Consider the following 26,949-nt stretch of genomic DNA (forward strand, 5'->3'; position numbering starts at 1 on the left):
CCCCAAAAAGCAACGGTTTTGAAACACGCTCCTCTTAGCAACGACAACAGAGACTCTTCAGAAACTCATCATGAGTAGAAGTAATGCAATGGAATCATCAGGGGACATGGTCTTACTCTTGTTGATGGGCTCGGCCATGGGGATGCCTATCCTCAGGCAGTTCCCGGCCTCCGGACTGTCGTAGGCGGCCAGGTCGTCGCAGTTCGGCAGCTTCAGCCTCTTCAGGATCAGAGGGTTGGAGCGGGCGATGATGTACTCCGTCTTGCACAGGTCGTTCTCCAGGATCTCACACTCGTCCTTGCACAGGTCCCGGGGTCTCTCCGTCCCCGAGCTGCGGTCGCACGTCGGGAAGGCAAAGTGGCAGAGGGACGGGATGGCGAACTGGGAGCAGCGGTCGGACAAATGGTTGGACGTGCCGATCATGGTGAAGGCCGCTGGGAATGAAAGGAGGCAAAGGTGGCGTTAGAACAGAAACAGGCCTGAAGAAAATGTATTCATTATTTGTTTCTGTGTCTCTCACATTCATGAGAGGAAATATAGACGTGATAAGTCAGCAATGCTCACTTCAGAGCGTCTACATACATCAAAGACTGTGACTGACAATGAAAGCTGCAGCATTAAACGCATGATTCATATTCCTCCTGCACGTTTATTGCAAACATATGTTTTTCTGTGGTTGTCAGTGACAGGAAGGGGGATTGGTCCGGGGGGGGGGAGGAAAAGACCAGCTATTGAAAAGCAGATAAGTAAAGCTGGATATGATCCAAGGGCTTCTACGGCACATCCTGCTCAGAATAAATTAAATAAAGATCAGTCAGGTGACGTTATGGTTTGGAGAACGACCGGCTACTGGGAATCCTCTGACATGAGTGATGTAGGAGTATTGCAGCTCTGTGGCAGCATAAATCTTAATTATCACTCGTCCTTGATCAGATCGGAGGGCGGGTTCACGGCCCCTGTGTCCCCGAAGTGTTCGGGGGTGAAAAAGCTGACGACTGCACGGATGTAATAAATAACATGCAACACTGAACGGGACCAATGAGGACGTACGCATGCAGGCAACACAGAACCAAAACACAGAGGTGGAGAACAGAGGAGTTCAGTGGGGGGGTCGTGTGAGCTCCGTACAGAGTCGTGACCCGGATGAACTTCCCTTGAACTCAACATGTTTCCTTCCTACTGCATATCAATTCACTTTTAAATATATATAACTGTTTAATGATAATGACATGAAGTCTGAGACCTCTTGAAAGACCACTTTAATTATTATTTCAGCCAATTTAGATTTTAAAGAAATTGCAGAGATGTCATTCTCAAACCCTTGTGACAAAGAAATGTAATTGAGGCTGAATATTTTACAGTTTAACTATTAACTTTATAAAGAAATGTAAACTGTTGTTGTTTACTGGAAGTAATAAGAAAACAACCAAATATTATAGAACTCAAATTAAGAAAATTAACAAATCTTGGGGTCAAATATAAACCTAAATCAACATATACAAAACACATCTTGTTTTGTTTTCAAACATTTTCTATTAAGATGTTTTCATTTGTATCTATATTTTATGTAAAGCACTTTGAGCTGCATTTCTTGTATAAAAGGTGATATGCAAATAAAGTTTATTATTATATAATCAATGACTCGGAGGGAATACGTTCATCGGTGAAATCATACTGAATCTGTTAAAACAAAAGTTTGAAAACCTGCAAAAGAAAAGTTGCAGAAGAAGAAGGACATTGTTAATGAATGACACATCTCCCTGTCAGCAGCACATGGTCCTCACCTGTGATCTGCGTCTCTATCTCGCCCTGCATCTGCAGAGAGTCCACGAAGATGCTGCGGTTGCCGATGAAGCGAGCGCAGGCGATGCCTCTGTACGGCTGACAGAATCCCTCTTCATCGAAATCCTCCCTGAGACCAACAGAGACACAGAGAGGAGTTAGTTTGAATCAAGTGAAACATGCTGCAATGCACAGAGGCACCTCTAGATGGCAGCCTCTCTTTGTATAACACAGAAATGACTGGTTTCTTTTGGCAGATTCTCTAACAACAGTTTTCCTCTTTGTTTCTCCTTTTGCTTGACGAGAGAAGAATTACACACACAGGGAAAACCTAATTACCAATCAATTCCTAATCCTAACTTTAACATAACCATAATTCAATGTAAACCTTAACCAGGACCTCAGAAGTGACGTTTTGCCTCATTAGTATCGGGCTTTGGTCCCCATGAGGTATACTGGTCCTGACAAGGTCAGTGTTTAAGCTGGAAGAGGTTCGAGGGAGGTACCAAAAATGAGTACACACACACACACACACCACACAAACAAACACACCACACACAAACGCCCAAGTTCACAGTTAAGATGTAAACCACATTAAGAATTAATGTTTGGTAGTTTGACCCGATTGTTTACAGCGCAAAGATTTCCCCATCAGCCATGATTTGAACCACATGGACACACAGAGAGAGAGAGAGAGAGAGAGAGAGAGAGAGAGAGAGAGAGAGAGAGAGAGAGAGAGAGAGAGAGAGAAGCAGCTGATCCGGTTTCCATCAATGACTCTTCTCATTTTTCTGCCCTTTTCTGATTTCACTTCCCAGGTTGTGTCGTCTGCTCTGCGCTCCTGCGGTTCTTTGGTTGTTTCTTTTCAAACAAATTCATCTCCCTCCATCTCTCACCTCTCTCATTTTCTACACACATACACACTGGCCCATATGCACACACATAAACACGACACACAGACACACACAAACACAGAAACCACATGGCGACTCGCAGGCCTGTCTGCTCAGTGTGAGATCACTGGTTCATGTGCTCTCAGTTGGGCCAAATGAGGAGTGTGAGACAACGCACAACCACAGTATACAAAGGGGGGGAGAGGAGGGGGTGCATGATGCCACTGCACAGACACACACAAACACACGCACACAACAACCAAGCACAAAGAATGATATTGTAGCTGCTTGCCGACTAAAAGTTCATGCTCATGCCTCAGACATTGTTCCCAGAGTACAGGCAGACAGGAGGGCTCCATTTGAAACTGTTTATGATTATGATTATTAATAATCATAATCATAATAATAACTTGAACACACGCACATACCTCCAACAGGACCCGACAGTCCCTTTAAATACAATCAAGCTGCACAAAATTTCAGATATGAGTTCACAAAAAATGATTCCCTGGCAAAACTGTGATAATGTGGAAAAACGCCCTGTACTGCAATGTTTAAAAAAGTATTTAAAAAATCCTGGATCCGCACCAAAGTGCAATGGGCTCTTTCCTGACTAACACCACATCCTTCCTCCCAGTTTAATGGAAATCCATCCCGTGGTTACTGTGTAATCTTGCCTTACAAACAAACAAACACAACAGAGGTAAAAAAAAATAGGCTGAAAGAGCTTTATTTGAAATAAACACAGCAACTTACAACTTGTGGCGAACTATAAAAAAGCGAGCTGGTGTCTTAATGCTTCATTATCACCCGTCCCTGCCTTTGTTGACGCGGGTCATGAAGTTTACAAGGGACGTTACGATGTGTGAATTACTCTCATTACTGAACCAACTGCAGTAAAACACTGCAGAGACGCACCTGGAGACAAGATGACAACGATGGAGGCACGCACAGACACACACACACGAGGATCCATGTGGGCACAAACAACCGCAGGGACCCCAAAGGGTGGGTAGGTGTGTGTGTGTGTGTGTGTGTGTGTGTGTGGTGTGAGGTGGAGGTCATTAGGTTCCCTTTCTCTGAGGAGTGTTAAGTGAGTGAAAGGCCAAGGTCAGCTCTACCCCTGTCTGCAGATCGAAATGAGATTACCAGACATGTACGCACATGCACACACACACCAACACACACACACACACACACTATAGAGCATTGGTCTGCATTCCGTCGATTCCACAGAGATATGGTAACTTTACGTTTACAGCTTAATTCAGGTTTATCCTGGGAATATGTAATTTCCTACTAAAATGTGGATATCGGTTATAATGAGTTCACGTTGTGGTTCGCCTGCAGACGGCTTCGCACCATTTCATCGAACCACAAACTGCTTCTTCTTCATGTACTTTCCATTTGGCAGAGAGCTCCTTCTCGTTGGGTGCTAAGCACATCCATAAATCTAAAAGCAAAGAGTCTCCCAGTGAGAAAAACGATGGAACCGATGGATTGCTGATTGATTTTAATGCAGGATATGAAAAAGAGTGAGGGATGGAGTGGACTCCGGCCGCCATTGGTTGTGCGTCACCAAAGATGGAGGACACACACATCCACACACACACACATCGAGCCACACACAGACAAGTAAATGACAAGGGAGAGTAGACGATTCACCACAAAGCAGCCAGATCCCCGCCGGCAAATTATAACTTCAGCCAGTCCGAACGGCCCCGACCGAACCGGCTCGGTCCAAATCACAAACCGGCCGCCGCCGCCTTCATTTGAACTTTCCTCACTTTCTGAAAACGACTGAATTGGGTCTCAGAGGCTCAATAAAGCGTCTGCATCAGCTACAGCCGAGCACAGATGACTTACAGCAGGTTTAAAGAGAGAAATGGGCAGGAGAAGAAGCATGTACCAAAAAGCCTAATCACATCTGAGACATCTGAGGTTTTTCTGAAAGTCTTTCCCTGGTTTCCATTTATGTCTGTGTGTCTGTGTAAGCTTTCCCGGGCCGGCCGAGCCAAGCGTGGTTGCTATTTGTGTAAACAGTGAATGGCTGTTTGGGATTTTTATTTTACACACCAACGCCATGGGCCTTCTGGTGTAATGTTTTATAATGGTAATTACAAGGAGAGGCTTTTCTGTCTCAGGAGCAATAGACTCCAGATCTAAACACAAACCCGCCACAGAACCTAAACAAAATATTTAGGACGACTTGATTCATTGTCAAAGTACTTTTCTTTTTTCATCCCAGCCTCATTATTTATGTAGGGGAACACTTGCTCTTTTTCTCCAGCACCATCCACACAGCGGTAACACCTGAGTGGCGCCAATAAGAGCCAGACTGCAGCCAGACAACCTTGAGACGCTTTTAATACAGTACATCCTGATGGGATGGGAGTTTTCAGTGCGTTTTATAAAACTGTGCACATATGCTGAGTTTTACTGTGTTTTTAACAACTATAGGGACATTAGAAATAAAGCATGTGGACAAAGTTAAATATAAATAGTTACCCCCACCAGGGAGGTTCTGTTTTACGTAACACATGAAAGCTTTCATCACTTTTTTTTTGACTGATTTCATGGATCTAGATGTAAATCAAGATACAAATCTAGATCAAGTGGATAAATGTGGTTTCATGAGGGGATAGATGCTTGATTTTAACGTGAAACTTTAATGTTAAGTTTTTCAGATTTGTTGACTTCAAGGAAAAGAAGAAAGAAAATATTTTAAACTCCTCCCCCCACAGAGGCACAACCTAGAAAAATGCTCCATCAGAGTCATAGAGACTTTAATATATGGCCTGTAAAAGTCTTTTTAGGCCTTGAACGTGTAAACTTGGATATTTCTCGTCGATAAGTTGGTCCGCCTGGTTGTTGGATGATGTGTTTGTGATGAGTTGTGGGGTCGAGAGGACTTGAAACTCAACACTACTTGTTGAAGGGAATATCGGTCGGATGAGATTTGAGCGGGTGAGGACGCGGGGGGGGCAGAGGGGCAGATCCCCGACGACATTCTAGATTTCAGGGTTCGGTTTTCTAGGAGTTGCTGCGGGCGCTGAGTGAAGAGGGGATGAGCTGCATGAGGTCGCAGCTGCTGGATACAGATGGGGGGGGGGGGGGGGGGTGTAAGCTTGTGCAATTTGTTCTTATAATTACAGCTTCCAGTTGATGATTTGAAGAAGCTTTGAACTGTGGTTATAAAACAACTTCAAGCTCAGAGATAAACTGAGGTTTGATGGTTACATTCAAACTAAACTACAGAAACTAAGCATTATGCATCGTGTGTCAGGTTTTAAATGTCTGACGACAAATCGATGATGTAACTTTACTGGTATATATTCAACAACCAAAGGAAGTTATCTAAGAACTGTAATAAAATACATGGTAATGAAAACTCCAACAACACAGCAGCATTGTTTGGATGAAAGGTATTTGGGATGTAAAGTGATAAGGCCTCATGCTGCAGTGAAGACATCAAACTGTGTACCTCCTCTGAGTTTGTGCATTTGTGTGTGTGTGTGTTAGTGTGTGTGTGTGTGTGTGTGATGGTGTTGTGTATTAACGGGAAGGTGTCCAACTGCAAATCAAAGACACTTGAAGGTCTGAGACAGAATGAAGAGGCAAAGACGAAGGAAACAATAGAAAACGTGTGGTCGCTCTCCTCGAGAGAATCGTGTTTCCTCCTTAGAATAAAGAGCAAAATGAGAAAACACAATCTGTTCAACATAATTATGCACGTTCACGAGTTTTAGTTGTGAATCATATACTGATATTTTCTCAACCGCCCACAATGCCTTTAACAAAGATATTCATGTGTTCTGAGCTCACGGGGTAATTCAATTATCTCAGGAGACCTGCAGAACACATGTGCGGTTGCAGGATGTAATGATCGCTCACTGACAAGGAGCCAAAATGGCCACCGGAGGCTGAGGTTGACAGGGGTCTGTGGCTGCCAGTGGCCCGTGACCGCGCTGGGAATGAACAATGAGCAAGGGCAACTGAGGCGCTGCGTTGGAAAGAGAAGAACCCTCCAGGGTCCTCGTGTAACTACTGTGCACTGACTGCAGCCATACACGCTGCTGTCAGAGAGATGGATGGAGAGACTCAGAGGGAAGGGAAAGAGGAAAGAAGGAGGGAGGAAGCATCAAAGACGGACGACATGACAGATCCACTAAAGTGAATCTAGAGGATCTTGACTGCCCCCTGGTGGGTGGCAAAGTAATACTGATTAACCCTGAATCCTCCATGTTAGCGGATGGGGCGTGGATCAAACTAAAGGTTTTGCATACACTTGATTGGCCGATGCAGACCGCGGCTAATGACGACTTTCAATTATGAACAATAACAAGGAACTTGATGTGCGGGGGGGGGGGGGGGTGGGGGGGGGTGGGGGGGGGGTGCAGCTTCAGGTACTGAAGGACAAATGTAATTCAGGAAGTCCAGAATGAAAAATATTTAACCAAATCCAAAAGAATGTTCCTGCTGTGGAAAACTAAGACGACGATTAAGAGCAGAAATACATTCTTCACATTACAAAATACTGGCACAGGTTTAATTGGCCAACGCAGATTCAACTCTAGCTTGTTTTTGCCAGAGGGCTCTGGCACCAACAGTGTATCAATGGACTGGCCCCATTCAAATGAGTGAGGGGGCTAATGTTGCCTGAATCATGGTGGCCATCTCAGCTCATGATAAATATTGTGTAGAGTTTAAAGAATTATCCACTATCTCTGTTGCCAGGAATGTAAAATACATCAGTGCCAGTGAGTCAGAGGAATTTCCCCAGAAATGACGAAGCAGGCAGAGGTGGGATCGAGCAGTGAACGCTGAAGCTTTCAAGAAACTGCTCATCGTTGAATTATCATTGATTTGTGAGAGAAAGTTAACATTTGTTCAGGAGCCAAAGAGGATTTTGTTTTTGTTCTGTCAGTCTGTTTGCTGGCAAAGTTTTGCAAAAACTACTGGATGAGACTTGGTGGAAGGATGCAGGTGTGGATCCAGAAATGTCCCTTCACTGTCTCTGCAGTGTTTCCCACAGAATAACACTAAGGAGGAGGACAGAGTTTGTTTTGTGAACTTGAGAATGAGCTTCATTTCTTCCTCTGTTGATCTGTCTCAAAAGACACGAGGGATGTAGTTTTCACTATCATCTGATAATATTCTATATTCTATTTTTATGGCTTTGAAAGATATGTGACAGGCGTGGGCGGATCCAGGGGCGGATCCAGGGGCGGGGCCAGATGGGTTGTAGCCCCAGCTGAAATCTGATTCGCCCCTTAAGGTCCCCTGTCCTATCAGATGTCTTTCATTCTCTAAGTTTCATTGGAATGACACAATGTGCTCAACGAAGGAACAATTGAAATATATATTCGAAGATGTGGGACTTTGCTCAAAGCTACAGCGATAACAGTAAAGCAGGAATGACTTTAATATGCACCTTAATGAATCAGGGATTGTAGAATGGATGTTAACATTTCACTGAATGCAACTTGCATACAGTTGTGTGTAAGCAATAATGCACAGACTGGCTCCCAGATACATGTTGTGTTTGAAGTGTTTGTTCAAGAATTTGTTTCAGGGCCCCCTCTTTGCCGACACAGGCCTGAAGTCACGAGTGCAGCTGAAGAGTTTTAATAACAGGGTTCACACACACGCTCGGTGATGTGGTGAGGTGAAGGAGCCGAACATCAACCCCTTCACTCCTCACGATGCCCCTGACCTGGTGACATCACTTCTCCTGCAGGACTGCAAGGTATCGGGGGTCCGGGGTGGGGGGGCGAGAGAGGGTGTCAGTCAGCCGGACCAATTAGCTGCAGAGGAGGTTAATACGTCTCCTACAACTTAACACAAACCCTGTAGTGTTTGGACAGACGCAGGCGCACACAAACAGATCGAGTGCAGGGATCACACAGTAGAGTCCATTACCACAGCCGTGAATGACAGAGGAGGAAGGTGGGAGGGTTTTGTTTGACTAATCCCTGACTTATTGGGTGTAGAGGTCTCTGAAAACAAATAACAGGCGGGGGTGCTTTAGGAAAGCACAGAAGGGGAAATGGTGAAGAAAATAGATAGAAGAAAAAAGAGAGATAGTTGATGGAAAACAGCACTGGAATCCGTTTTGTGTATGTGTGTGTGTGTGTGTGTGTGTGTGTGTGTGTGTGTGTGTGTGTGTGCGTGTGTGTGTTCAAAACAACATGGGACTAAAAGAATCTTCCACTTTTCTTTTGTTCCTGAGTTTCAGTCATAATACACAGGGGACATTTAGCCGGACAGTGTTTTCAGACAGTGGGTCGTTGCCACCTGGACACTTCCATGTTCCCTGCTCTACATCTGTGGCTGCTCCCGGCAGCAGTGTCCAGTCCCACCAGCCTGTTCAGTACCACAGGCTGCTGCTCGCCATCTGGTATGATCTCACCAGGCTCCTTCAACAGAGGTCACGGCTTCACAAGGATTAAATGGTTTATTACCAAGTTTTGTTTCTATAGCATTACAACAGTTGTCCCAGAGAGGATTATTTAAATTTTGATGCTGATGTTGTTCCACAGGCATCTCTCTTCTGAAGAGGTGAACTCTGCTTCCCTCTCTCAGATCCTTCTGGCCTCCTTGCCAGTTTGGGAGTTTACATGTGTACGAGACAGTTTACTTCAAAGTTTGGTTCCTCTCCATCACTTGGTTTAGTCATGTTTATCATCTATCCATCATGTTTATCCACTCAAGGTCGCCGAGGGCTGGAGCGAATTCCAGCTGACACTGGATGAGAGACGGGGTCACTCTCATATCCAACCACAGGGTCCATTTACAAGCTTAACCCCAGAAACCCAGACAGACACAGAAAGACTCTGTCTAGCTGTTGGGTCCAAACCCAGAACCTTCCAGGTAAGTTAAGTTTTGTTTCTGGTGCCACCCGGCTTGATCCGACTGGTGTTAGGTGAGCACACACACACACACACACACACACAAACAAACAAAAAAGCAAAAGTGCATGTTGTAGTTCTTTAGAGGCAGCTGTCTTTTGGCAACTTTAGATCCGGGACATGTCTGAGTATGAATAATATACCAGATCAAAATCCGTTTTTTCCAAATCGAATACTTTCCCTGGAGCATTATCACAAACATCCTCTTGTTGCATTTGTGTTTTATTTAGTTTTTTTTTTTAAATAACATTCCTTGAACTGACTCCAGGCTGCCTGCAAACGTCCGTGTGGAAATAATAATAACAGGAAAGAGAAGATTCCAAAAGGAAAGAAAAGGGGAAAGAGATGATAGCCGAGAGCGAAGCCACCCCACCACCACCGCTCACCACCTGCTACACACACACACACACACACACTAACACACACACAGACAAACACACACTTCCCTGCATGATTTATTTCCTTAGATCACAGACCCCACTCTGAACACACAAAGGCAGACACTTAAAAACAGACAGGAGGACCCGTGTTCCCGGCTGACGACCGACTGACGGAGCACGCGGAACAAGAACACACACGTTTCAAACAGAAGCCTGGCTTCCTGCAAGTAGAGTGCAAATATCCTTGATGAGGGCGATTAAGAGGCGTGTGTTGTGGGGAAAGAACACAATGTCACACTGCTTACACAATGTGTTGTCAAAAGATCTGCAGCACACAGAAAACCAAACAAAAAGCGCTTAAAGTCTGATTAAAAGATACACACTGACAATTCAAGAGGGGAACATGGTTATATGTTGGATAAAGGAACGTTTATAGTTCTTCTTTGTGCATTAATATTCTATAGGTGCATTGTTTTTAAGTGTGTTAATGCTAATGACGTATTTTTGTTTTATTATGTTGTATGGCAACACAATGTTACCAGTTTGTGAGAAGCTGTTTTTGAAGCCTTGAAGTCCTGCGCCATCTTGGTTTTTTGAAACGAGAAGTAACCATATTTGGAGGAGCAGGGGGTGGAGCCTGACTGAGAAAGGAGTGCCCGCCCTCCTACACGTGTCAACTGGACCCAATGGGCGGGACTGGCTGTCAATCACATGGTATCAACCCTCTTTGCTTTATTATCTATTTTCCTCTAAATGCTGCAAGCTGTGCTGAATAAGACGCCGAGACTGAGACTCATGAGGAAAATGTTATTGACAATACAAATCAAGTAATATTCATCAATTCATAAGAGGAAAACATCGGATTCTGAAGCCAATTTCTAAAAATCAAACTCTTGGTTATTTTCATCAGTTCACCAACTGGCAGTGGCCTCATAATCCCAGAATACACCACAGCTGACACACTAGCTGGTGACTCGCTGATGACCACTACTTCATGAAGCTGAAGCAGATAAGACCAGTTGAAGGAATGCGGCCGTGACAGTTAGATCAGAACAATACCTCAGAGACAGACACACAAAGTATCCCAGTCGATCAGATTAGTGATGCTAATCCTCAGCTGGAAGACAATTTGTGTGCAATGAGTTATGTTTATGTGGGTTTTAATTTAGTCCAAAGAATCATAGGGAGGACTAAAAACACACACACACACACACAGGCTGACAGTTATCAAATGGGTAAAATAACAGGGAGGCCGAAAAGAAACTTGACATGTAAATGCAGACACGTGATATTTTTTTTGCCAACGTGCTGCTTTTTAAAAAACAGTCTGGAGAAGATGTGGTTCCTGAATGTTCCAATAAAAGATGCTTTACAGGCTCCTGCGCTCTGAGAAAACAAACAAGACTAACTAGAGCAGTATTCAACTGAAGGGCCGGACACATCCGAGTACTGATGCTTTACATCAACTCAACTGATTCTGAATATCGATCCAAAACAATCCATCCTATGTTCTGCTTATCCTTTGAGGGTCGGGGGGGGGAGGCGATACCCAGTACTCACACACACAATCACACTTACAGTCAATTTAGAGTCTGCAGTTGACCTAACCCCCAATCTGCACGTCTGTGGACTGTGGGAAGAAGCCGGAGTAGTTGAAGAAAACACACATGGGGAGAAAGACCCCCAGGCCGAACCCGGAATCAAACCAGCAACCTTCTCGTTGTGAGGCGACTGCAGTACAGCTTTACCTAACCTGCCAGACTGGAATGGTTCTGTTTGCTTCGTCAGTGGTGATGCTGGTTTATGAAACGTTTAATCGACATTGAAGTCCGACCGTGCAGTTAAGAACCAGTATGAATCCTGATTAAATGAAGAGTCTCCTCGTAACCTCCATGATGAAATTCTGTTTAGTTTCCTCAGCTGCTCATCAAGTTAAAGCTGATGTGAATCTGAACCGTCAACGACCAAATCCGTCTTCATTTGAATCACTTGAATCAATTCCACCGTCGCCCCAACGCAACATCCAAAAGTCTGTCCAATAAAATCCGTCTCTGGAACTGATCTGGGAGCTGAATTACCGCCTGAGAGCCAAACATGTCCTCTAGTCATATCCATGCACTTCTCTATCAGGTGCCAAGACCAGTAACTGGGAAATTGATTGATAAATTGACAACAATTGACAAGATGAGAGGGCGTCTTTTATCAACAATCTCAAACATCAGACTGCATTGATCACATTAAGCTCTACAAATCACTACACATCCCCCGGGCTCAGACTCCCAGTCCAAACTGATAAAACAAAAGCCTCTATTTATAATCCAGAAAGGCTGAAGGTTCACTGTGCCTCCCTCTGTTCCTCTCACACACGTCGCCGCTGAAGGCAGAGAGAGAACGTTTCTGTGGACACTTTGTCTGCATGAATGTGTGTTTTTTGAGTGTGTGTGTGTGTTCATTGGGGGTTTAGGTCAGAGATCAGGGAAACCCCAAATACCCCATCTAGACCTTGTAAGCCTCAGGGACAATCCATGAGGAACACACACACACACACAGAAGAACACGCAGATGCACACACAGCCACACCCACACCCAAACCCACACACACACACACGCACACACACACACACACACAAACAAACGCACATATGAAAACGCTGATGCCCACACATACAGGTTTGTGAACCTATCCTTTACATTGACCTCTATTCATTGTAGACAGCCTAACCTTATCCCTAAACTTAACCATGACCAATTCATACCAAACGCTAACCCTAACCTAATCCACCTCTTACCACTACGCTTAACCAGGGCCTCAGAAAACACGTTTTACCTCATTAGTACCGGTCTCTGGTCCCCATGAGGTCTACTGGTCCTGACGAGGTCCGTGTTTAAACTGGCAAAGGTCCCACAGGGGAAACAAAAAAACGAGAACACGCACATTCTTAACCCACAGACTTTACCAGACCAGATCTGACCTTGACCAGACCTGCCAACAGGGTCGCCGACAGACAGACACAGGGGATTCTGGGAAACAGGAAACAGGAAGCAGGCCCTGTCCGAGCTAAGCGTGAAAGCCCGGCTCATAGTGACTCGTGTATGAAACTCTCCGTGTGTGGTAACGTGCGTGAAGACAGACCTGCGCCCCTTGCTAGAGCCTAACAAAGTAAACTGCTTTAACGGTTAAAGCCGGCGACACATCGTATTGGTCTCCACGTGTGTGTGTGTGTGTGTGTTCACGTGTGTGTGTGTGTTCTCGTGTGTTGGTCTGTGTGTGTGTGTGTGTGAAGCCCGTTGACCTGGGCAGCATTCAGCAGGGAGGCATCCAGGCCGGTGGGAGGAGGCTGCAGGAGGATCTCCGGTTTCAAACATTGCCGGTGCCCTGGGACCGGCCGTGTCAAAGGGCCTGTCCCTGATGGGTCATATTAGGGCTCTGATCCCCAATCAATCAGCACCGCGCTGCAAAGAATCCACAACAAGGCGGCAATTAGGCCCCGCCGAGGATTCAACAGAACATGTGTGCCAGATTGGGTTTGTCAGAGTTACTGTGTGGGCACTTCTTTGACGCAGGGAGAGTGTGTGCATTGGTACGACTGCATGTGGGTAAAATACTTATGAGACAGAACGGGGGGGGGGGGAGGGGGGGGGCTAGCCCCAGTCTGCTCCGGACGTGCAGAGCAGAGAGGACAGAGGTGAAGAAAAGTCTCAGCAGGCCGTCTTTGTTTTTCCCCTTTGTATCAGTGTAGCTACATACACACCGTGGTAATGTATACACACATTTAACAACTGGAATCCAAAAACTAAAGCAAACATGACAAGAATACCATTTCTTTTTTTCATTACCCACAAGAAGGTTTGGTCCATTTTCCATGTTTGGACATTGACAGGACACTTGGAAATGAAGAGGTATTTCAGCCCTTGCTCTCAGTGTCGGCCTCTGGGCTGAGAAAACTCCATTATTATGAAAGAATCATTATAATTCCAGCAGAACCCCCCCGCTGTTAGCCTGATGTGGAGTGCCGAAGTGGATCAGTATGTGGCAGAGGGGTCTTGCATCCAAAAGCTGAGTGGGCCTGTCATCCCCTCAGTGGATGGGTGTGCGATGCTTGTGGTGTGGAGCAGAGAATCATCATCAATCCTGGCCGGAATCTGAGAACCACAGCGGTGTTGACACTGGCACTGAGGTGAGGAGAAGTGAAACCGAAATCCAGAGTTTCTCAATGCGGCGCGCTCACATCTCTCCGTCCGAGTTAAGAGGCCATTGTGACCGAAGGCAGCTCTCGCTCAAACGCTGCAGGCGGTCGGGTGGTGTGGTGAGAGGGAGACGCTGGATCTTAAACTGTGGAGCTGGATTCAAACCTGCACGTTGCTCAACGTTCCCAGAGAAGGACACGCGGACTCATTTCACATGCAACAAAGATAAGGGGCGCGTTATTTATCCGTTTGTCCACTAACATAAGAGGATTTTACTCCATATATAAAATGCCTTTAAAGTAAGATTTCAACATTTCAGTTTGTTTTGCAAGTGGTTAAGAGGTTTGGTATCAGGAATACCTTAAATCTTACAGCAGGTAAATAGTGAAAGGAGACTGCAGGGAGGCTGCAACTAATCTAAAAAATAGCCAAGACCACATTAATATTAATATTTCTGTCAATATCTGATTTAATGATGATAAAAAGGGGGCGGCAGCGAGTCTTGTCTGTTTTGATTGTCTCTGTGGCGTCTTGCATCTTCACCACATCAGTGATAAGTCGTGTAAATGCCTCAGTCAGCTGGTGGGATCAGTCGAACCACAGGTTTGCCCGCTGGACTCGATCCTCAGACCCATGATGCATAGCTGCGAGCAAAAATGAATGTAACAGATAAACGAAATAATTATCCCATTTAAAAACGTATTTGCAGCTCAGCTGAGTGCCTTGACATGTCGTTAATTAATTAATGAGGATTTCTGGATTCGCTTGCTGATCTTCATCAGATAAAAACCCTTGACGGCCTCTTTTGATCCACCTTCTCTCACTGAGCACAAAAGAAGACCGTCCCCGGCAGTGATTGTGTAATTACCTGCTGTCTCCATAAATCATCTTGATTACACACAGACATTGTAAGTACAAGCCTCTCACAACAGCTGCCGTGCCACAGGAAGAAGACGGGAGACGAGGATCAGAGACATCAATCAATCTGTTATTATTACAGTACATGCGTATTTTACTGCCCGATACCTTTGAGCCAGGCTTGAGATCAACTCGGTGTGACATCTTCCAGTCATTACACCTTTTGGAAACGACTTCTTGGAACCAATTTGTCAATCAAACCCGGTTCTCCTATGAGTGATACACACAGACAGACACACAGACGCACACACACACTCTACAGTCCTGTCTATACAAAGTCAAATTACTCCTGAAAATTCTTAAGCGTTTGATGATTTGATTGTAAAATTGGACTGTCAATCAGCGCCACACACAGACAACCCCGCAGACGAACACACACGCACACACACATCCTAAATGGTGTGTATTGATATAGAGCTTTTCACCCCCATACACACATTCAAACAGTGCATCTCTGTACAACACTTTCTGTATGAGAATGGGGAAGACTGGAATCGAACCTTCTGGTTAGAGGTCGACCGCTCTACCCCCCCTCAACCACAGCCAACCCAGTGTAATGATGATGCTTTTTATCCCGATAAGGAAGACAAGGTGGACAACACACACGCAAACACACACATATGTATTTATGTGTGTGCATTTATGTGTCTCTTTGTGAGTGTGTGTTCATTACATGTATATATGCACACAGGCAAATATGAAAATCATTTAACACACTTAAATATACGAGTTATTCTGAGTCACCAAGTTGCATCCGGACAAATTAATTACAAACCTACAAAAAGTTAGACTGTGCTTCATATATCTCCACATGTAGGGAACATATGCACGTGAAGAATATAATCGTTATCGAACCAGCACTTTCGGGAATGTGTGATTGTTGGATCCACTGTCAAGAGCGCTTTCAATTGACAGACAGAAAAGAACCAGGCCAGAGAGAATCTGTTCCTGGTTAAACACGTCTCTCCTTTATTCTTCAGAGTGGACAGAGGAGGGAGCACAGAGGCTCGGAGGAGGGAAAGAAAAAAAAAAGAAGCTATTTTTGTAATTGCTTTTTTGTGTGTGTGTGCCTGTGCTGAAAGAAAAGTGGTGGGGAAAGTTTTGAGAAATTTAAACAGCCTTGACAGCCAGGGTGTAGTGGTATTAATCTTTTCAAACAGGGAGAAAACCCCTCTATTATAAACACAGACAGAAACTCCGGGATCAGCGGCCATGTTGCATAAAGTGTCTTTATCGCTGCTGTCAGATTAAACACTTCTACATCCATAAAGTTTTTGGAATTGTAAAAACAGCTGTTCTTCATATAATGAATTACGAGGAGAAGAAATCAACTCATCTTTCTGTTACTATGGAGCAACAAAATGTTTTATCATTTAAATGCAAAAGAAGCAATGTTTGTGGCCCCTGATGAATGTAGGTCAACTTTTGTCTTTTAGCTCCGATTTTGGTCTCCACCATCATGTGTCTCTGTCTCTCTGCTGCTCTGTGCTGGACTGGATGGTGTTGCATGGTTTACCAACACAACGGTTTTGTAATATCCTTAAAAACTGTTCCAAACTGCCTTTTACTCATGTTTATACTTTAGGAATGACAGTGTGTTAAGTGTGTGTGTGTTTCACTCTGAAAGCTCGAGAGCTCTTGTCCACGGCTTGTCCAGAAAGCAGATGCAGGAAATCAAACATGGAGTTATTCTGCTCACAGTGTGTCGGGCCAACTGAGCCCGACACACCTCCACAGGCCAAGGGACGCACAACTGGCAAAACTGGTTTCTATTTTTCCATTTGGTCAAAGTTCATTTAAAATGACGCCTAATGAGGAAAACGCTCGCAGCATAATTTCTGTGTCCGTGTCGAGATATTTATGCAGGCAACGTGGAAGGGATTTTTTTTCAGAACCGCCAAAGGCCGCCTGCTGTGGCCGGGAATCACCGCCACGAGAGCGCTGAGAGCCTGAGGCCATAAAACCAACAGAATGGTAAATGGACTTCATTTATATCGAGCTTTTCAATTTTTAACGACCACTCGAAGAGCTTTGCACGTGACTCGCATTCATCCATTCAAACAGCCACGCTTTTCACCAGCCAACAAAGTCATCAGGGGCAGAATTAGGGTCCAAGGACACTTTGGTGGACTGGTCGACCCGCTGCACCACCTGAGCCACAGAGAGATGAGCTGAATGATAATAAAGCGAAGGGGGAAATGGACAGTTTGAAACGTTTTTGTTTGTTTTCTGTGATCAATTTGCACTTTGAAATCTCTTTAAAGAAAGAATAAAACAACTTTTCCACTGGTGAAAGAAACTAACAACGGGCTTTTGTCTGTAATAGGAATAGATACAATCGGCATTCGATCCCAGGTTAAATGACTCTGCAGTAGATACAGGTTTTTATCGGCTCCTGCTCCGATGGGCAGTGATGGAATCATGAAGCTTGCGTGAACAAAACTATTCTACTGGCATCTGGAAATGACTTGATTTGAAATGTGCATTTTAAGCAGATTTACACGGTCTTGAAATACATGCATTAACTGATCCGTCTAATACAAAGTTAATTAATAAAACTAACGAATGTGTTTTAAAAAAGGAGACACAAAGAGATTAGTGTACGTTTGCATCAAAGACACTTTCCCTTCTGTTTTTCTTTGCAGACAGTTTTTATGCAGGCCTCAGTTTGGGGGCGGGGGGGGTTACGAGTTATTAACTGCTTCTGATCCGAGCTTACAGCTAAACCTCCCGTCTGCTAATGCGGCTAATCACACCCTGAACGCCGCCGACCCCGAGCATCAAAGAACAACATGCGAGAGTGTTAATGGTACCATCCTCCTCCCACTCCACGCCAACACTGTTTTTCTTTCACTCCCTTCACCCTCCCGCCGTCTCCATCTTCTTTTTTTTTTCTCTCCTGCAATGAAGGAAGTGTGGCAGGGCACGGAGAGAGGGAGAAAGAGAGGCGGAGAAAGTTGGGGGTCTAATTTTGGCAGGCGTCGCTTTTTCCCCTCACCCTGTGTTTGTTCTGGCTCTAAGAAAACATCTCCGAAGAGCGAAGGCGAGGAGGGAGAGGGGAGGGACCATGGGGTATTTGGAGGACATGCACTAATCTTTAGTGTTTGGCAAAAAAAAACGCTGGCACTCCGATGAAGTTTGGATTTTTAATTTTCATGAAATTGCATCCAAGCTGTTTAAACATAAAGAACCAGTTCAACATTTTGGAAAATATGTTCCGTGCCTAATAGAAATACAAATCCTGCAATCCAGCATTCAGCCACTTGAGACTTTCTCTGGCAGACTTGAGACCTGAAATGACTTGAAACCTCAGGTGGACGTGTTTTAAACAGCTATGGCAGGAAGACCTAGAAATCTAAAAATGTTTTAAAACGTTTCCACCATCTCATCCCTCTTTCTATGTCCATCCCAAATCGTCCTCATAATCCTTCCTCGCTGTATTCCTGATCTGCCACACAATCTCTGCCTGGGGTTGTAGTCGAAAAAACCCTCGAGGATATCAACCTCGAGTTTCCCTGCGGCTGCTCTCACAAAACCCAACCCTGAGTGTATGAACACACACACACACACACACACACACACTGTAATGCCCCGCACACCACACGGTGTATACTTAAGGCCAACGTGGAGGGGCTGGAAATCACAGAGCGAAGCAAAGATAAATAGAGGATATGAAGTTCATGTTATGTTCAGGTTCAACAAGGTGGGTGGCGTGAAACATTTCCCCAATTTTAGTTTAATAGTAATATTTGCGGCTAATTCATCCCCCCCCCCCCCCCCCCAAAATACCAGAAGTTGCCGTGAAGGTGAATTTATTTAATTTAAACCGAGAAGCTTCTGCACCAGATGTGTCTCCAGGAGAACTTTGAGAAGCAGGAGACGTCTGAGCAGCTGCGTTATGAGGCAAGCGGGTCATCGGGTGTCATCATTAGGCGACCTTGTCTTCTTGACGTTTGCCACGCTACATTTACAGCTAATGGAGTCGGCCGTGACACTAATGACGAGCAGCAGTGACGACCCGCCCGCCGCCGCTGTCAAAGGAGGCCCCTGTCCGTTTAAATGAAGTCTGTAATGACTGTAATGAGACTTCAGATCTCGGCCTGGTCCTCGCCCGACTGCAGCACTTTCCTTTACAAGTTGGCGTGGAAGCAAAATAACACGAGGAGAAGTTAATTTATTTGAACGTGAACAGTGGGAAGTAGCGTGTGACGTGTTAAAGCTGCACGTCGGGGGAGTTGAAATCCTGGAAATCCTCAGATTAAGGATGAGGCGAGAAGCTTGTAGAGAAATGATTCAACTTAGCTGTGTTAACGTTTATGACTTGGATGAAAATTCATGAATATCATCATCATGGTGATTGTCATGATTCTGACTCCTCTATAGCTTCTACAGCCAAGTTCTCAAAGGACAAAGCACAGACTGTGAATAAAGATGGACGACGTATCTCTCCCTCCTCACACTATTCAGAAATGAAGCCAAAAATATCCCAGATAAAATCGGTGCCATCTTCGGCATTTCAAAGATATAAGTACTCGACCAATCGTGACTCAATCTCAGCCGTCAATGATTCATAACTGTGTACTTTGACTTTTAAGTTTGGTCCGTGACCCACTCATTAACATGGAGGAGGCGGGATTTATGACCTACACTACAGTGCAAACCCTGTAAGAGCACTTGACCTGTTTACCAATATTACCCCGATTAAGAAGACATTAGTCTGAATAAGACACTACCACGTAAACAGCCTGACCTGAAGACCTGAACCTGAATGAGGACACTCGGAATAAACACTAACTGAATTAAGACAAGTGGAACATTCAGACCAGTATGTGGACATGTATACGTCTTAATCACATTATTAGGTTACACTGGAGTTTTCATTCCAACAGCTTGATGAAGCATGAGCTGGATTCAAGTGTAAACATGTAGTAGGACATGTTAATATTCTGATTATTGAGTCATAATCAGAATATGGAATATTTATCAACAACACACGTAAACATCATCATTGAAATGATGTCTTATTAAGAATAAGGTCAATAGTTGTAACACTGGTGTCAGCGCTGATCTCTTATGTCAACATGTAACTTATGTTGGTTCCCATTCATAATCATTCATAGTTTATTTTCGATTTGCATGACTGTCGTGAAACCGAAGGCTCTCAGATGTTTTTATAGATATTTCCCCTCGAGAAATTGCATTGTGATGTTCCTGTGCTCCAGCTGCCTCGTCTTTGAAACGAGCTGTAATTTGGTCAAACAACAAATAAATCAAAAACGCGTAAACAAAAAATGGCAGAAAGCAGATGTTGGAGAAGGAGCATGTGAGCGAGACGTGTGCACATGTGGGTCGCCCGTGTGCACGAGTGGATTTAGTACGTGTCAGGTATCCGCCGTGTGCCAGCAGCGAGGACTCACAGAGCGATGGGTGGAACATGGCAGCGGGCCTCACCGTAATGTCACCGGGGGAAAAACCATCGAGCTTGAGTCGTCAGATCCTGAGAGAATCAAACGAGCTGAGAGAGTTCATGGAGTTTCAACCCATGACACCGAGGAAACTTCAAAACAAAGCAGAGATCTCTCACTCCTGCAGACACCATGGAAAAGTTTGAGTGGAATATAATTTTTCGATGCTTAAAAAACAATTTGCGTTGTTTGGTTTTATTTGCTTTAATTGTGATATGCGTGTTAAAGAGATCAGGCCTGTGGTTGGTTTTGCTTGTACACACCGCCAGCGGGCGGCTAATTGAGCAACAATAAAACGTTATGTAACAGCAACCGCATAGACAGATGTGAGTCATTGTTCCACACGGCTCATTTTAGATTTAGTTTCTAGGTTAAGTTTAAGTTAATCGACTAAAACTCCGGAGCAGACACAGGGCCCATCGCTCTCCGCTCCCATAAACTCATTACTGGCCGGGAATTAGATGAACGTCACAGGTTGTGAATATGTGACCATTTTCAATAGTGTCCTGTTTTCTGATTAGAGTTGGCTGGAGGCAAATTAAACCAATTTCTCCGATGCTTCGAGGACCAGCGCCCTCAAGACGCCATCCGGTGTGTCCCAGACGTCAACATGTGCTTTCTGACATGGTCCACATTCCTACTGTACACAGTCTGTACTGAGACGTGAAGCATGTGACCTGTGAGGGTCGAGCAGAAGCAGCCGTGGGGATCATACAGTAAGAGCAATGATGATTTAGAAGAGTTATATTAAATATTCATTCAGCCACATTGAGATCTGAAGCAGTAAGAAAAGAAAATGACAGATCAGGCTTTGTTGTAATGAATGAACATGCATCTTAGGACTTGATGATTTAACACTTAGATGTTCAGACTGTGTCAGACGACCACAAACAACATGTCAACAAACTGTGGGAACACTGTATGAATTGTCTTTAAAGGATTTTGTTTTTCGCTATTATGAAATTTGTTCTTATTACGGACATGATAGGAACAAACCCACAATTGATGATATTCAGAAGATTCTTGAGTCCTCTGGGAGTCTGGTTGACTAGACAGAGCATGTGACACATTCATGAGCACAAGTTCTCTCTCTGCAAGCGACAATCATCTCACTCAAAAGCAAATGTCTGCCCGTGTGTGTGTGTGGCTCGCATATTTTGAGAAGTGTTCATCCCATCTGCTTCAAACTGAGCAGTTAAGGAAGTGCAGTGACGATTGTGGTGCTTTCAATAGACTGTAAACCTCCACCGAGGCCCAGCAGTCCTCCTATGAAACTACATTTAAATTCACAAGATGCACACAGTCATACATCTCAGTCCTCTAAACAGGCCTTATATTCCCATTAAGATGGATGGAAAGAAACGGAAATGCTAAAAATCTTGCAATGTTAAAGAAAGTGAACAAGAAATTCCTGGATACCCTGATCCAGATTTGAACCAAAACGTTTTTTAATGGTTTCTTTTTCGGGTCATGTGCCAGCCCTCCACCGAATTCCATGGAAATCAGTTGAGGAGTTTTTGCATAATTCTGCTATAACTAAAAAGCTGATGCAGAACAAAACACAACCTCCTCGACTGAGCTAATAAAGGTACGACATCATTGATTACTCCACGTTGTGAAGATGACTGCACAGCTCTTCATCCAACTGGGTCTAAGCATGAGCAGAAGAAAAACCTTGTCCCTCATCACCTCCACCGTGAAGCTCTGTCGGCTCTGCACATTTTAAATGAAGTTTCGCAGCATCTGGTCGTTGTGGTAACGTCACATCACACCATCCGTCACCATGACCTTGTTATTCCTCCGTTTTTATATTTTCTGTTTAGTTTAACACAGAGGAAACTGCTGAAGACTGTTGCTACAGTCTGTGAAACATGTCAGTGTCAAGTTGTCGAGTTGTTTCTCAGGACGCAGCGTCAGAACCGGCTTGTTCAGAACAGGCATGTTTAGAATGGCACTAATTTCTGAAATAAGACTCTCAGACCTTTTTGCAATTCACATCCTCATAGTGCTTACAAATCACCTTTTTTTTTTCTTTTCGTTAAAGCGCCTCCTCTATTTCATCCTGGTAAGCTCAGCATGAACCGACAGACAGAGAGGAAAAATGAATAGAGGAAGAGAGACTTACGTTGGCCTTCCTGCCAGAGGTGTAGGGAGTGGATCTGGAAAAGAAGACAGGGGGATTTTTTATACAACAGGATAAACAATATTGCTCCCAGATTTTTCTCTGTGCAGGCTGCCAGCGACAGGCCAGGGATAAGCTTGTGTTGCTGGAAGGAGCCAGAAGTTCTAACCCCTCTTACCGAATTTGACGAACAGCACCCCCGTTGTGGACACGGTGCCTTGGCTGTTGGTGGCCACGCACTGGAAGTAACCCGTGTCCGTGGTGTCCAGGTTGCGGATCCGGAGCCGCGACCCGTACGGCAAGGAGCGGTAGGAGATGCGCCGGGGCTCCTGCACGACAGGGGCATCGTTCTTCAGCCAGCGCACGGTGGGGGGCGGGTTGCCGGTCACTCGACAGAAGAGCTCGGCCGTGTGGCCCAGGGAGGTGGTGATGTTGTTCAGGGGAGCTTCCAGACGGATGAAGAAGGGACCTGAGAAGACACAGTAAAGAGGATATATGAGATAATACGATAGGATGAAGGGTATTAGGAGAACAAATACAAATGGTACCAAGTCACAACAGTTCCCTTATATTCAATCGAGCTGCACCAAATTTCACACACATAAATATCAGGTTCCTAAACATTTGTTTCATCAAGATCCATGAATAGTTACTTGGGAAAATCTTGGAAAACACAATGCTAAAGAAAGCAAAAAAGTAAATCCTTCATCCACCCCCTGATCTGGATCTGCACCAAAACTATTTTGGTCCCCTCTGTATCCTTCCACCAAGTTTCGTGGTAATTTGTTGTTTTTTGTGTCATCTTGTTCACAAACACACACACAAAACACAACACAACCTCCTTGGCGGAGATAAAAAAAGTCAAGTTGGAAGAAACATCAAGAGCGAGACGACTGGAAAACAGACAAACAAGAACTCAAAGCCAGGGGCTCACATAAATCCGACAACACTCACTGTACAACGTCAGAGGTAGTTTTCTAAAATAACAAGCCGCTGCGTGCGTGAACACTGGTAACACAACTCAACGTTTTCAGGCCCACATTTAAAGTCTGGTTTTGCAGGTTATTCTGTGGCTCTCACTACGATGGCTCCTAATTTAGCTTTTCATCAGGGCTCTGTGATGCCAGAAGGGTTTTCCCCCGGCTTGTGTACGAGGCAACACGACCTGTGTGGTGAGTGCACAGCTTGTAGAGGAAAAAAAAAAAGACCAAACAACCTTAAGGAGAGAATTTAAATTGTTGCTGTGTTGTACAGCACAAAGAAAAATACTTGTTTTCGCATGATTATCACCAGGATCGCATTTTTCCTTCGAGGTGGTCAAGGCAAAAAACAACAATGTGGAGGGCCACCTAAGAGTTTAAATGTGCAAGAAAAACAGTGTTCATGTCACTGGAAAGTTCGCTGGACCACAGAACCCAGCGTAGGTATGCAGAAATGCTCCTGGTTACACACAACCGGCCAAAACAAACAAAGGAGGAGAAGCACAGAGAGGGGAATCTCGAATACGGGTCAGACCAACTTCAGTGTGAGTGTGTGTTTGACTGGTGAGGGTTGACGAGTACAAACACAAGCAGACCTGCACCTTAAAACGTTTAGAAGCCATGCAAATGAATTAGTTAGATCATCCCGGCACTGAAACACACAACGTTTAATATGAATCATATTTCCTCCTCCTATAAACCTGCAGCCCTCCACAGCCTGAAGTGCGATTTCGAGACTGAAATCAAACAAACGGACCAGGAGCGTCTTCAGGAACGAGGCTTCAGAGGTTGAGGGTTTTTGGATTATTAATAAACATCGACCCAAACACAGCACAGGATCCAGGTCTTACTTTCAAACCAGGGTTTTCCCTACAAGGGCATCGCTGTCTTCTCCGGGGCTGCTCCACGTCTCTCTCGCTCCTCATACATCAGTTTATCCTCTTCTGTTTATTACGGGCTACACACACTTACGCAGAAAGATGTGGAGAGTTTACAGCAAAAGCTTCTCTATAAAATTCCAGGGTTATCAAGATGAAATTGACTTTCCCACATGAAGCCTCTTGTCTCTGTCCTTTGAGGGTCAAGAGGAGCAGGAACCAATCAGAGCCGACATTGGACGAGAGGCGGGGTACATCCTGAACAGGTCGCCTGTGATTGGCAGGGCCGGGATACAGAGAGAAACAACCAACTCACAGCTATGGGAAATTTAGAGTCTCCAAATAACTTACACTGCAGGTCTGAGGACTGTGGGAGGATCAGACTCAGATAACCCACGCGGGGAAGAGGAAGACATGCAACCTTCACACAGAGAGGCCCCAGGTGGACATAAGGTTCGAACCCGAAACCCTCTGCACCACTATGCCGTCCCTGAATCAAGCCTGTCAGCGAACTCTATTCCTCTCATCAAGTATTTGCAAGAGAGTTCATTTTTTCGGGTTAAAGTTTGATTTAGGTTGAACTGGTGACTAAATTAGTGGGAAATGGACTATCCTGGTCCTGCTAATCTCGGTGTAAGACTTGGTGTAACAGAGGCGTTGGATTCTTTGCACCGACAGTTTGGTTTGGAGCCTGCTGGCACCCTTACTTGGTCCTCTCTGTCACCCACAGCAATCTTTGCTGTAGTGTGTAGGATTTATCTGGTGTAAACGTATTGTCGAGAGGTGTTTGAAGAAGTGCTTATGATGTGTCTGCTAAATGGAGATGTGGGCACATTTCTCTTGGCATACAACCTCTATGTGTGTGTGTGTGTGTGTGTGTGAGAGTGTGTCTGTGTGTGCTGTCCTCCTTAAAACCCTCAGGCTTATCACAGCGATGTGGTAGTAACAAGTGTGTGACAATATGAGGAGACTCCCACTCCTCTCCCCATCACTTCTCCTCAGTCTCACCCGCTTTTTTTATCCGTCCTCCTTTTTCTAAAACAAACAACCTCGGTCGCACAATCCCGTCTCTTCACATTAAAACTCTGCAGTCAGAATCAAAAAATGAGATACTTTAGAATCATCTCCTGCACTTACGTTCTCTTCCCCGTCTCTCCTCCTCTACTTACTCCTCCACTCCCTCGCCCATGCATGTGCAACAATTGTAGACATAAAACACATTTTTCACTTAAGAGTGTGTGGGGGGAGAGATTTTCTTGCATTACATCATGTAGACATTAACCATTAACACACACACACACACACACACACACACACACACACACACACATTGAGCAGCTATAATGTTCACACACACACATCCCCTGTGTTTCAGTATTTTTTTCTTTAACTGTCCTGTAAAAGGATTATCCAGGTAAATCTAATAATTAAATGTAACATGGTGTAATAAGCAGGATTATATAATGGAGGGCTAGAGGTCAAACTCTGATTGGATCAGCAGCACAACCACAATCTACAGTGTGTGTCTGAGTGTGTGGGAGTGAAGGGAAATGCAGAGTGCAGCACTTTGTGTACTTGTGTCTCTTGTTTGTTTTTAGAACTTTAATTTGAATTTGATTTTCTAGTTTGATTGGATTATCGATTATAACCACTTTAAATGTCGATATTTAGATATTATATTTATGAGCACAGTGCAGTACAGTATTTCCGTGAATCAAGAGCAACAAGGCTTGGGGAATGATGGTTGACCCGAGTGTGGGAGAATAAAGGGTGGTCAACGTGATGATGACCTGTGGCGTCTTAAAACCCCCCAAAATGACTTCATGTATTAAATGAGGACACGTCCCCACTTGAGTGTGTGTTTTGCCAAAGGCAAGAAAGTCACACAAGCTGAGACACTTCATCGTGTGATTAGTGGAGGTTGATGGAAAAGTCCATGTTTCTTTTGGACTTAACGACCGCGCACCTCATTAGCTGCTGCAATAACTGACTCTAGAGCAGCGGGACCAGAAAGGGACAGAAGAGACGAGAGGGAACGTTGAAAAAAAAAAGGCGCAATGAATGATTTAATAGCAAACATGTCCTGCCAATGTCTGTGTAACAAGGCCACTCTGTATGTAATTGTCTTGCGATGAGTGTTGTGGTATTTGGCACCAGGAGCCCTGTGGAACTCCAGCTCAGGCCGCGGACTGTCCCTTTAATGTGGCCGGCGACTAAACAGCGCCCTGTCATCAGCCTGCATTTTCTCGCAGCGGTTTTGTCCAATCAAACACTCACACGCAAGCACACAAATGTAAACACACGCACACCCACGCAGCCGCAACACACACAAATTGCCCCCGAGCTCGGAACTGGACGAGCTGCACGTTACCTTCTCATTTCGGCAGCAGCTCTATATTTGAATGCATGTGTACGTTCAATTATGAGCACAG

The 26,949-nt window shown here is 44.7% G+C and overlaps 1 protein-coding gene across 1 annotated transcript in view; it reads right to left on the reverse strand.

Annotated features, from left to right (window-relative positions):
• The window catches only part of ror1 (receptor tyrosine kinase-like orphan receptor 1), a 113,242-nt gene that overhangs the window by 9,155 nt on the left and 77,138 nt on the right, over window positions 1-26,949 (reverse strand). The window contains exons 3-6 of the mRNA XM_053430715.1: window positions 22,838-23,128; window positions 22,663-22,696; window positions 1,785-1,912; window positions 117-434 (exon numbers count right to left, since the gene is read on the reverse strand). Coding sequence (XP_053286690.1) covers window positions 117-434; window positions 1,785-1,912; window positions 22,663-22,696; window positions 22,838-23,128 — 771 coding nt within the window. The remainder of the gene's footprint in view (window positions 1-116; window positions 435-1,784; window positions 1,913-22,662; window positions 22,697-22,837; window positions 23,129-26,949) is intronic.

Source organism: Pleuronectes platessa, chromosome 9, assembly GCF_947347685.1.
Source record: "Pleuronectes platessa chromosome 9, fPlePla1.1, whole genome shotgun sequence".
Lineage (NCBI taxonomy): Eukaryota > Metazoa > Chordata > Actinopteri > Pleuronectiformes > Pleuronectidae > Pleuronectes > Pleuronectes platessa.